Below are 11983 nucleotides of genomic sequence, written 5' to 3' on the forward strand. Positions count from 1 at the left end.
TGCTGCATCCATAGCTTTAACCTGGGTGCAGAGGACCTGAACCCAGAGCCTTATGCGTGTGCAGCACTTTCCCCACTCATAGCAATCCTCCTGCTTCAGTGTCCAGAGTGCTAGAACTGCAAGCATGAGCCACCACTCCTGGCTCCTTCCAGCTTCTTTGTCATCTCTGCTAACTGCTTCTGGAGGCTGGCCCCTGCCCCCTCCCATCTCACGCCCCCTCTTCTCTTCCCAATAAATCTCCAATTTTTAAAGTAGATCATAAATAACATTTATTAAAGCAGCTGTGCCTGGTAACACATTCGGGAAGACATGCGAGGTACAGGACCCCCATTCTATCCACACATACAAGACCAATTGGGACAGTGAGAGCTTGTCATATCTCATATAACCCCCTCAGCCCCTGGGGACAGTGTGACTTTCACAGGGCTTCCTGTGTCAGCAAACCAGAGGCTGGAGTTGGTGGTGGTGCTCCTTTGCCAGCCTCTGTCCCTGTCTCACACCAATCCAGGGTCCCTGGCGCTCTCCTCTGTCTGGAAAGCTGAGCGGAAGGCCTTCAGGGCCTGCACTAGCAACCGTGGGAGACTGTGAGCCAGTGTAGAAGGCTCCAAGCCCACCAGCCCACTGAAGACCACATGCCGGTCCCCCAAGCCGGCCCTCACCCAAGCTCTGAAGAGCCCTGTCAGAGTCTTGGAGCCAAGATCGGCCAGCACCTGCAGAGGGAGGAGGTCAGGACACACCTGGGGTCACTCCCTCCTCCTGGAGCCTAGGAACCCACTTAGATCCTAGCCCCTTGCCCTTCCTCTCCCTGAAGTTTCTCTAATTTCCTGATCAAGAGGATGTCCTCATGAGCCCTTACCTCTCTATCTCCCCTCTTCATATTCACCTGTTATCCCAGCTCACTCTCTCCCGAAAGCTGGATCCCCCTTTCCCTTCGCTGCACTGGTCTCCAGTCAGGTGATCCTTCCCAAGCCACTGCGAAGGAGCCTGGGCAGCCTGGGGACGTACCTCGTCAAAGTTCATGGCCAAGTGCTCAGCTGGGATCTGTAGGATCCAGGCATGTGCTCGCTGAATGGCCGCCAACTTCTGTTGCAGAGACTCTAGCCCAGGGCAGCCTACAAGAAGGGGAGATCCCCAGACTGTCATAAACAGGACAGCAGAGGATGCTGGGGATGGATATATCCTAGGGCCAGCATCCTCTGTGCTGGAAACTGAGGCTGGCAGAGATTCCATGGTCATTCAAGGCAGAGTGCCTCTATCTCACTGACACTAAAGAGGGCTCGGTTCCAGTCTCCCTAAAAAGTTATTCTTGAAGAGAGGGAGATAGTGGTCTTCTCTGTTGTCATTTAGGGCTTTCTAGCAGACAATCCACCACCTCTCTAGAAGAAGGCCGGCAGGGGGCGACATTACCCTTTGTTTCCGCGCGCCGCTCTGGCTTTGGCTTCTGGAACCACGTCCCTGCAACTCGCGATCCTGGAGGAGACTGTGGGGTTAGGGTGCACGCCTCGGCGACGGAACACGACTCCTGGACTCTAGGGCCTAGGCCTGACTGGGACACACGAGATACCTGAGTGTAACCGCTGTTCACGAACATTGTGGCCGGGAGGGTCCCGGAGCGACGGTGCAGGTGCGGGAACTCCACGTCGCAGCCCCGGCCGGGGACCGAGCAACTCTTGAGCGCCCTGCAGCAGGCCGAGCAGTGTGTGAGCCAGCGACCGCAGCTCTGAGGGTGGGACAAAGGTCTGAGCGGCCGTCCCGGGGTGAGGGGCCGTCCCTTACCCCGACCTGGGAGAACAGGACTAACCGCACCGCCGTCGGCGTTGCAGACACTGCTGGAGAGCTAGGCGCGCACAGGAGCGCTCGGATCCCGGGCACAGGCGCGCGTAGAAGGCACAGAGCCCTGCTACGTCCGGGGCTGGCTCCTCCTCCGGGGGGTCCCAAGTTAGAAGTTCTCGGCAGCTAGGCTCGCGAGTGGAGGGGGCCGCTGCAAGCAGATGACAGATTCCCCCTTTGTGTGTGGGTCCATTAGTCCCTCACCCTCAACTCCTCCAGAGGCCAGAGCAGCCGGATAGAAACTGGCTTATCCGGAGCAGTCTGAGGGACCATTGTAGGCAGGGGGCGCTCACCACTCATCTGCTCCTGCAGCCAGTCTTTGAACACGGCCACACGGGTGTAGACCCCAGGCTTTCCAGGCTCCCCACAGCCATCCCCCCAAGAGGTGACTCCAAAGAGGACCTCTCTGGGGTGCGGGCCGGGTTCGGAACAGGTTAAAGGGCCTCCGGAGTCACCCTAAGAGACCAGAGCCAACAAAGAACAATGCGTTCACCATGTCTCTGAATTATACCTGTCTCGTACCTGGTAGGGAAGGCGGATCCCCTTTCATATTATTAGCGAAGACTTAGCAGTTGGTAGAAGCTGTCAGCCAGACCCCAAAGAGAAGAGGATTATCTTGCCAAGGGGGAGCAGCGCATCTAGCGCACCCTTTCAGTCTGAGCTCATACCTGGCATGAGTCGATGCCCCCGGCCAGGTAACCAGCGCAGAGCATGGTGCTGGGACGCAACCCAGGTCCCAGGGCCTTTTGACACGTGTCTGCACTGAGCAGCGGAACACGGGCCTCCCTCACCGCCTCAGACTCGGGCCCATCTATGGAAAAGAATGTAGGGGATCCGGGTTTGGAGGGCAGAAGCTTCACCTTGAGATTCCCCCCCGCCCCCACTTGCCCTCTTAGATTCTTTCCAGTTTGTGAGCTGGAACATCATCCTAGCCTCCCCAAACTCCATCTCCTTCGCTTTCTTTCACGCCCCTGCTAGTTCGTCCACTACCACTACCACTTGAAGTTTACCCAGGCCCTAGCTGGCAATACCTTCGAAGAGGGCTCCCCAGCCTGCAATGGCGCATGGGGTGCCGGCAGGAGGCTCCCTAGAGCCCTGGGGTAGACATATGGGGCGCGCTGGCCCCTCTGGGCTCACTGGCGTCCACAGCTGTACCAAAGCCAGGTCATTGTGAAAGGTCTGCGGGTCAAACTGGAGAGCGGGTGACAGTACAATGTCAAGGAAGAGAGTTTGGGGTGCTGCTCCCAACTCCGAGGACAGAGCGCGTGTCGTCTCACCTTAGGGTGGGGCAAGATGCGGTTCACCTGCACTTCCTCCGCTTGCTCCCCCTGGGGGCCCTCAGCTAGCGTCACAGTCCAAAGCAGCTCATTCGAGGCACTGCAGAACAAGCAGAAGGTTTCACGCATCAGGGACAGAGGTGCTGTAAGTTCTCTCGGAGGCCCAGCCCCTTATGCACCTGTACGGCGCAGTGAGCCTGCAAATGTGGCTATTGCGGTCCTAGGGGCAGAGAGGAATGCCTCTGAAGGGGAGGCTTCCCAGGATATTCACGGTATTCTCCCATCATGGGTTTTCTCCTCCGCAGCCGGCATTTTGAGGTCCAGGGCTGGGAGCCGGCTTCCGCTAGGGGGCAGCAGAGACCTGCTCTGCCGTGCTTTGGCCCATGGGTGCTAGACTCCTTCCGGATTGGGTAGCCCTGCTGGGCAGGTGCCTGGGCTCTTGACGACGTACCCGGCGAAGCAGTGTGCAGCCGTGAGCACCCAGGACGCAGCCACCAGGACGCCGCCACATAGTGGCTGTCCCCTAAATTGTAGCCTCACGAGCCAAGGCCAAGACCCGAATGGAGCTGTGTTGCCCCCGACTATACGGCCATGAGCCCGGGTCACGTTGGCCACGCCCTGGCGCCTTTCGCCACAAGGTCCTAGAATGGCAGAAACGGCGTCATGAAGGACAAGTTCTAGCTGTCTTCATATTGAGACCCACTTCTCTCCTCAGCCCTGCACCTTGGAGCCTTTTAGTCTCACCTAACTCGGGTGGGTCCTGGAGGAGGGAGGTTTGAAGTCTGGGGCGCCCAAGTCCTGCTGAGAAACAGTTCGTGATCTTCGCTGCCGCCCTATCGCGGACCTTCTCCCTACGCTGGCTCTGAGCCTTGTCTCTCTCAACCACACCCTTCCTGGGCCACCCCTAGCACACAGGTTTGAGCAGCTGTGAATTGCGACGACAGGAGCCCACGCTGTCCCCACCTCCCTGCTATGCCTCAAGTTTGGCATATCCCTTCCACTTGGACCTTCAAAACCAGTCTGACCCCCAGGAGGTGGGCATGGACAAGAGAATGAGTCCCCTGTAATAGCGCGAGTTTGCTGGGACGTGGGTGGGGTAGCCCTGTTGGTACAACCTTGGCATTCATGCAGTCTGTGCTGGATCTCCATCAACACGCGCTTTACGGCCCACTGGGCGCTCCTCTGGGCAGCCTGCAGTGCTTGAGTCCCCTGGGCAGACAAAACTGCTGGGACATGGGACACAAAGTCACGTCTCCTTGACATACGGCCTCAGTCTAGCCTCCCTGGACCCTGAGACGGTGGGGATGCGGGGTAGGCTCTTGGATCACCAGGCATGTAGAGATAGGGAGAGGAACCAGGGGCTGAGGCCCAGTCCCCAGGGTAAATGGTTTCCACTGCTCAATTGAATTGGGCAGGAATCTCTGAGAAGTTTCTTTCTTAACGGCTTCAGAGGAGAATCACTACCCACTGGTACCTCGTAAATGTGGTTGAGGTATCCATTTGGGGACTGAACTGCCAAGGCATGCTGTCCTGGATGTCTGACTTCGCTAACTTGGAAACCCCTTGGCAGCACTGTGTGCCTCTGCTTCCTGGGTGAAGCCTTCTGCCCCTCCCTTCCTTCCTATATTTCAACTCCAGGCCCCTCCTCTCAGCAGGTGGGCTTAGCAGGGCCACAGGACCTCATAAGTGACAGTGACAAGTTTATCTTCGTTTCCCAGGGCCTCATTTTCCCTATGCCCCTCCCATCCTGAAGAAGTGGCTTCTTCAGATCGACCAGGCTCACCTTGCAGGGCGCCGGGGGACAGGCGCATGTACAGCGGATGCCCGCGGGCAGTCTGGGAGTCTGGGGACAGTAGCAGCAGCAGAATCAGCACAGCCAGCAGCATGGTGACCCGGGGCCGAGGCAGGAGACCCTGTCCTCTTCCTGGAATCCACCCTCTTCCTGGGCTCAGGATCTGTGTTCCTCAAACCACCCAATCCTGTTTCCTTACACCGAATTACCCATTTCTGGTGGTCTGCACCTCACCTGGCCCTCACCTCTCGGGAGCCCTCAGGGAAATGGTGCTAGGGGGCTATATAGAGGACCGAAGGGGGGGTGCGTGGGAGGGCAGCCAGGCCTGGGCAAGGGAATGAGGTAGTGGGCTCGACCCTCACCTTTGAAGTTTCATCATCCCGGCTCTGAGTCCCCCCACTTCTGTCAAAGCAGCCCTTGTTACTGCGGCTGCTTCAAAGAGGTCGAGTCCGGGATGAAAAGCCGACAGTTGGGCTGGGGGCCAGGCAGAGGGAGACTGGTGGGCAGGGTTTGGGAGGGGGATCCCCATCTGCTTCTGCCCCCCTGGGGAGTTCACTGCTATGTTGGGGGCAGGCCCTCTTTGGAGGGAGGAGAGCAAGGGATGGGGTGGGTGTCCTGTGCATTCTTACCCCCTAAGCAAGCCACTGAATGCCCAGCCCCTTGTCCCTAATTGTTTGGCAGTGTCCCTCTTCCATGTGGCCATTTCTAAAGATGATCAAAGTATCCTAATTTGCGCCTTAATTGCTGCACTGGGGTAGCGGGGTGGGAAGAGGCAAAGGCGGGAGATGAAAGGCCTCACTGTGGCCCAGTTCAGGGAGCGCAGGGCCCGGCAGCTTTTGAGCCTCTCACAGACCCCTGTCCCTGCCTGCTCAGTCTGTCCAGCATTGTTTTCAGATGCTGTGACCCTGATCTGGCAGGAGGGAGTCTTGAGACTCCATAAATAGGCAGCTGTCCTGGTATCCAGTGACCACCTGGGCTAGGGTGGGGCCTTTGGGTATAAACAAAAAATTACTCCCCTCCCCCGGAAAACTCGGTTTAGGCTGGCAACAAGGTTAACTTTGGTTAAGTATTTAAGTACAGGAATTGGGACGTACTGTGACCAGGGGCTGTGTTCTCTTCAAAAGGACTATTTATCACACTTCTTACCCACTCTCCCCTCTGTTACTCACACACTGCTCTCAGGAAGGTGGGAAAATTCTAGGTACGGATTGTGTGACTTTAAGGACACCAGGGATCAGAGTGGCCTGTGTATATCACAGGGTAAATCTTAGGTGGTCTCCAAGTTCTCAGTAGAGAGGTGTGGTTCATGCGCTCCTGCCGTAGCCTGACCAAGCCAGTGGGTAGCATGGACCCCATCTTTCCTCCCTCTACCTCCCTGGCATAGATCAGGCTTTGAGGGCTCTGATGGCCAGAAGGGAGCAGACCCTTCTCTCACCCACACAACACAGGGCAGGGCGCGGAAACTCAGTGACTTCATGTCTGCTCCTACAAGTTGAGATGCCCCCCCCCCCGCCCCCGCCCCCAGCCGCGCCTCTGTCCAAGGTAGTCAGGACTATCTGCACTTCTGAGTCTGGTCATCTGCCACCTGTAGGAGAGCAGGGCTTGTCTGCCCTGTCCCTGTGCGGTCCCCAGCACCAGGACTGAGCCTGACATATGCCTGTGATGAGCGGTACGGCTCCTGTCCTTGTGGAGGTGCCTTCCCCTCCGCGCCGTGTCCTCCTTTCTGTCTGTGGCCACCTCTAAGCCCTTAGCTTCTTGGGCATGGACTGGGGACGGAAGGAGGCTCTGCACTTTGCAGCCAGCTGGTCTGCTCCAGGAAAGAGAGTAAGGGGGAGGCTGTCTAGAAAGGAGATGGGAAAAAAGGGAGAGGAGAAATTAGGGGTCACACAGATATCATTAAAGGTCCCCCTGTGTCCCCATCTGCACCCTGCATGTCACTCCCCACAACAAAACAAGTCAGGACAGACCAGCAGGAGGAGGGGAGAGCTGTGCTCTGTTGGCTCTGTTGCATTCCTGCCCTGTAACTGGCAGTGACTACGTGAGGTGCAGCGGTCCCCAATCATAGGCTCTCCAAAAAATTCTGGGTGCAGTGGCGCACACCTGTAATTCCAGGAAGTGGAGGCAGGATGGCTGTGTGGCCTCAGGACTTGGAAGCTAGCCTGGGTCACAAAGCAGGACTATATCTCTTATAAAATAATAAAAGGCTGTCTTCCTTCATCTGTTCCTAACTCAGAGGGAGAGGAGTCTGTGTTACTGGAGGTTTTAGAATAAAAGACTGGGTTTTCATAGCCACAAGCTAGGCTCGGACACTTGTTACTAACACACCAATCAAAGAGATAGACTTATTTAATGTGGTCACTTTGGGAAAGGGAACATATAAAGGTTCCAGTGGCCTCTCCCACCAAGTCCATCTTCTGGGGGTGCTGATATGAGATTTAGGTTTAAACGGACTGTAAATTATTCATGACTGAGGGGTCGCTGTCAACATGTGGGTTTTGTCCCTCACTGATTCACCCTTGTCTTTACTTCTGGGGTCCTACACGTTGTCAGAAGAACGTGAACTCTCTTCCTGGGAAACAGGGTTCTTCCTTGGCCAGCGTCAGACCAGTCTTTCTCTTCCCCCAGTATTCCTGGAGAAATTTAATTGGGGTTCGGGGGTAGGGTGGTATTTTGTCTTAAGATTATCATACCAAATGGAGGGCCACAGCTTGACCCTCCTAAAGACAGAGAGAAGCCCTTAGCCTCAGTACTTCTAAAAGGAGGAAGAGAGAGAGGGAAGAAGAGAGGCACCTGTGAGTTCAGTTGAGGAGGAAGGGGTGGGGGATGGGAAACACAGGTGGGAGAGAGACCGAAGTGGAGGCACAGTGTGTGTGTGTGTGTGGGGGGTCCAGGAACTCCCCCAGAGGCCAATAGTTATAGCCTCTTTGGTATGCTCTGAGAGAGGGAATTCCCCTCCCTCATTTAGGCCTCCAGGTAGGCACAGAGGGTCTCATGAATTTAATCCCAGCTTAGCATCAGGAGGCAGAGGCAGGCAGATCTCAGAGAGTCTGAGGCCAGCCTAGTATACATAGTGAGTTTCAGGCCAGCCAGTGATACACAGTGAGACCCTGTCTCGAAACGGAAGAGATATTGACTTCTCTATACTTGGTCAGGAGGGGGAGCAGAGGGGCACAGGAGGATGAACTTGCTTGAGACACCCCCCACAGTAACCCCTGCGCTGGCATCAGAGGACCTGATGGGCCCAGCGGTGGCCATGGACTGATATCTGCTGCAATGAAACGTGAGATGGGACTGACATCAGAGAGGGATGAGGGATCACACAGCTGTGACTCAGAGCTCGGGCCTGTGCGTCTGACTGCACTCCCGTGTGAGCTTTAGTGAGTCACTTCCTGCCGGGTTCCAGATCATCCCCACAAAAGATGTGCTAAAATTATAACCCCCTTACCTCAGAATGTGACCTTGTTCAGAGCATGCAGTAGGGAAGAGGTTTGGGTCCAATGTGACGCAGAGACAGAGGCCATGGGTTGGAGGATGTGGGACGGCACAAGCAGGAATGAAGGGACACAGACCTGAGAATGACAAGGACTTCCAGAAAGACAGGGAGACAGGAGAAAAGCAGGGAACAGGTTCCTGGCAGTGACCTGCAGCGAGCAAGGCCCCCCTGGGCCCTTGGCCTCAGGAATGTGGCTCAGGTCTGCTTTAAGCACCCAATGGACGCTATGTGACAACAACCCCTCACGGATGGATGGGATGGACGGCTTCTCCTTCTGCCTGTGTAGCCGTCCAGGAGGATGGGTCAATATCTGCCTTGTTGGGAAGATTAGCAGAGTTGATATAAATTAAGTCTTCTTGCAAGGGACTGGCAGGGTCATCACTCTGGGTCTGGGGTCGGGCGCTAGAATGCTACTTCTCTGAATGAACCGGGGGGTGGGGGAGGCAGCAAGAAGATTTGGCAACCCAGAAAAGGAAAAGGTACATGGGGTGGTGGCAGCAAGAGGGAGCTCCCCAGGGGCTGAGACTGGCTTCACTTCAGAGGGTGGCTGGGAAGGGGGTCTTCCTAGTGGCTATGAGATCCCCTCAGTTTCTTAGCTTTGTTTCACACTCTGACCTTCTCAACTTTTCTAGGCTTTAGGAGGGACCTGGGAAGGTGGGGGTGCTGTCTGGGAGCAGGGGGTGGCTGAAGCTGGCCTGTCTGCTATGGGCTCCCCAAATTGAGAGCAGGGCTATATTGGGATTTACCTGAAGGGCTCTGTGACTGGGAAGACCCTTCCTCTCCCTTCCCGCCTTACCCAGGCTGGCCTCAAACTTAAAGCAATCCTCCTGACTCAACCAGCCACTGGACATATCCCAACAACCACCCACATCACTACAGGCCACAGACTAACCTGTGATTGAAAGAGAACAGACCATTGTACAGCCAGAATTCTACTCCTTCTCCCCTCCTTTCTTCCTTCCTTCCCTCCCTCCCTCCCTCCCTCCCTCCCTCCCTCCCTCCCTCCCTCCCTCCCTCCCTCCTTCTGTTCCTATTTTGGAACTAGGGAATGAACCTAAGACTTTGCCCATACTAGGCAAGGACTTTTCAACCAACCCACCTCTCCAGCCTTCTTTATAATTAGTTATTGGTTGTTTCACTCTCTTTTTTCTTTCTTTCTGTTTGAGACAGGGTCTCAAGTAGCCTAGGCTGGCCTGAAACTACTGTGGACTAAGGCTCCTCATCTTTATGTCTAAGAGCTGAGATTTTACTGGTATCTGCGCCGTACCTGCTATTTGTTTTTTACTTTTTGCTTTTGAGATGGTCTTTCTAACTCGCATAGGCTTACTTTGAACCCACTCTGTAGCCCAGAATGGCCTTGAATTTTTAATCCTCTTGCCTTAGACTCCCCAGTAGCCAGGATTACAGGCCTGAGTAATATTTTCCTCTTCGTCGTCCTCCCTTTCTTTCTCCCCTCTTCCCCCTCTTCTCCTGTCTTTTGCCTTTCATTTTTTTCTTTTCCTTTCTGCCATTTCTCACCACACATTTCTTTCCCATTTCCAAAAATGTGGTTTAAGCTGTGTGGCTCTGATTTTTGGTAATTGAACGCCTTCCATTCTGATATGGGATTCGCATTACCCCTTGTGATGGTTTAATGCTGACTGTCAACTTGACAGGATCTAGGATCATCTTGGAGACAAGTCGATGAGTATGTCCTTGAGGGTATTTTCAGGAAGGATTGACTTGGGTGGGAAGGCTCACCCTAACTGTAGGGGACATCACTCCAGGACTGCAGTCATGGACTTCAGAAAAGGAGAAAGATGAGCGTGACAATCCTCCCAGTGTGAGCAGTGCCTCTCACTGCCATGGCTATCCTGCCGTGTTGGACTGTGCCCTTGACCTGGAAGCCAGAACAAACATTCTTTGAGTTGCCTATTTTTTTTTAAGGCACTTTGTCAAAGAGGAAAGTAACAAATAAATCCTAGCTCCTGTGTAATACGTTTTTCCTTGATCAGGATGTCAGACATTTTTGTTAACATTAGATGATCTTTTTATTTGTTTTGATTTCCTGAGACACAGGCATACACTGTAGTCTAGGCTGTCCTAGAACTCAATGTGAAGCCCGGGCTCACTCCAGACACAAGGCAATCCTCCTGCCTCAGTCTTTTGTGTGCTGGGATTACAAGGGTGAGCCAGTATGTCTGGCTTAGACTGCCTTTTTAGAGAGAAACATCTCTGGGGCCAGTGGTGTTTGCCAGGTAGGTACAAGGTCCTGGGTTTGATTCCCAGTACTTCATAAAATGGGCGCGGGGCAGTCCTCCTAGCACTCAGGAGGTGGAGGCAGGAGGATCAGTTCAAGGTCATCTTGTGCAAATTGGAAGTTTGAGGCCTGGCGAATCTGGGATATGCGAGTTTGGGGAGCCAGTGAAGAGGCACACTGGAGTCACGTGGCTCTCTTTAGGGTCACTTCTGTCCATGCTTCCCACACAACTTAAAATTAAATTTCATCAAGTCTATTAAAAATCTTCTTACGACAATATTAATTTCTGTCAGTTTGTCTCTAAACTTCTATCTGCATCAGTGCAAAATGAGATTTCTGGAAATAATGTCTGTTCATTAATATTAATAATGTTTAATTTCTTTCTTTTCCTTTTTTTTTTTTAAGACAAAAGGTGCCACTGCATGGCTCTGGCTGGCCTCCGACTCAAGGTCCTCTACCTCAGCTTCCTGGTGCTGAGGAGACTGCAAGAATGCACCACTATGTCACCCAGCAACAAGCATCTTTGCTTCTGAAGTTGAATCATTCTTACGTTGCTTTTAAACTTGCTTCCTTGAGTTTCCCTGCATTGCGGGGGTGGAGGGGGTGTCTTTAAAACCAGCAGGTAACGTGTGGTGTGTGACAGTACAGAGTTTAGAGTATTTTTTTTTAAAGTATGAGAAGTAGAAACCTTCACAATGATACGTGTTTGTTGACGGAGTACTTCACCCTCTAATGTTTATTACTGTCTGACCAAACAAAGGCAATTTCACGAAGTTCAAGGTATTATCGTGTGTCAAGCCTTCACCATGTCTGTTTAAGGACATGCCTCTCTAGAGGAGGAGATATCAACTCTGATTGTGCCTGTTCCCAAAGACCTCTCTCCTGACCTCAACGCAGGCCAGCCTCTGGGCCCACTGCACTTCCCCATTACCACTCCATAGGGCTTTCCTGCGGCACCCATGCCTCAGGAAAGGTGGGAGGTCCTAGAAATGGGAGGATTGGTGTCCAGACTTTGCCTCCTCTTCAGTGATGGAGCTGGCCGTGAGGAAGTGGGGGGGGGAAGAATGGACAGAAAGAGTTAGGGGAGCTGCAGTGGCACCTGGGGCCAGGGTCTGCAAATGGCAGGCAAGACGCTGAGGAGCTAGGGTCCTGGAGGGAAGAAAGGGAGAACTCAGAGCTGCCAAATTTTCTTCAGTGCCTCTTGAGCATCTTGTACCCCTGATTCCAGAGTCGGGGAGAAACGAAGGGAGAGTCTGAGAGCGTGCAGCCTGGGACTCTTCTGGGGTGTCCCAGACATGTTCTCCTTTTGTTTCTAGCTTCCGGGCATGGAGTTGAATCTATATCAAGGGCCC

At 54.0% G+C, this 11983-nt stretch overlaps 1 protein-coding gene across 2 annotated transcripts; it reads right to left on the reverse strand.

The window, feature by feature from the left end:
- Window positions 1-448: 448 nt before the first annotated feature.
- Window positions 449-4993, reverse strand: Prss56 (serine protease 56). Of its 2 annotated transcripts, none has more exons than XM_075951700.1 (13): window positions 4891-4993; window positions 4223-4330; window positions 3852-3905; window positions 3559-3748; window positions 3108-3207; window positions 2862-3021; window positions 2499-2641; window positions 2127-2286; window positions 1802-1981; window positions 1565-1720; window positions 1408-1470; window positions 1006-1112; window positions 449-710 (listed from the first exon to the last, which is right to left on the reverse strand). In XM_075951700.1, exons 1-13 carry the CDS (start codon window positions 4991-4993, stop codon window positions 495-497), a joined length of 1740 nt encoding a protein of 579 aa, XP_075807815.1. In that variant the 3' UTR covers window positions 449-494. The 2 variants fall into 2 exon arrangements, with proteins under 2 accessions (XP_075807815.1, XP_075807814.1); XM_075951699.1 differs by having other exon boundaries at window positions 2124-2286.
- Between the last annotated feature and the right edge of the window lie 6990 nt (window positions 4994-11983).

This window comes from Microtus pennsylvanicus, chromosome 17, assembly GCF_037038515.1.
Source record: "Microtus pennsylvanicus isolate mMicPen1 chromosome 17, mMicPen1.hap1, whole genome shotgun sequence".
Lineage (NCBI taxonomy): Eukaryota > Metazoa > Chordata > Mammalia > Rodentia > Cricetidae > Microtus > Microtus pennsylvanicus.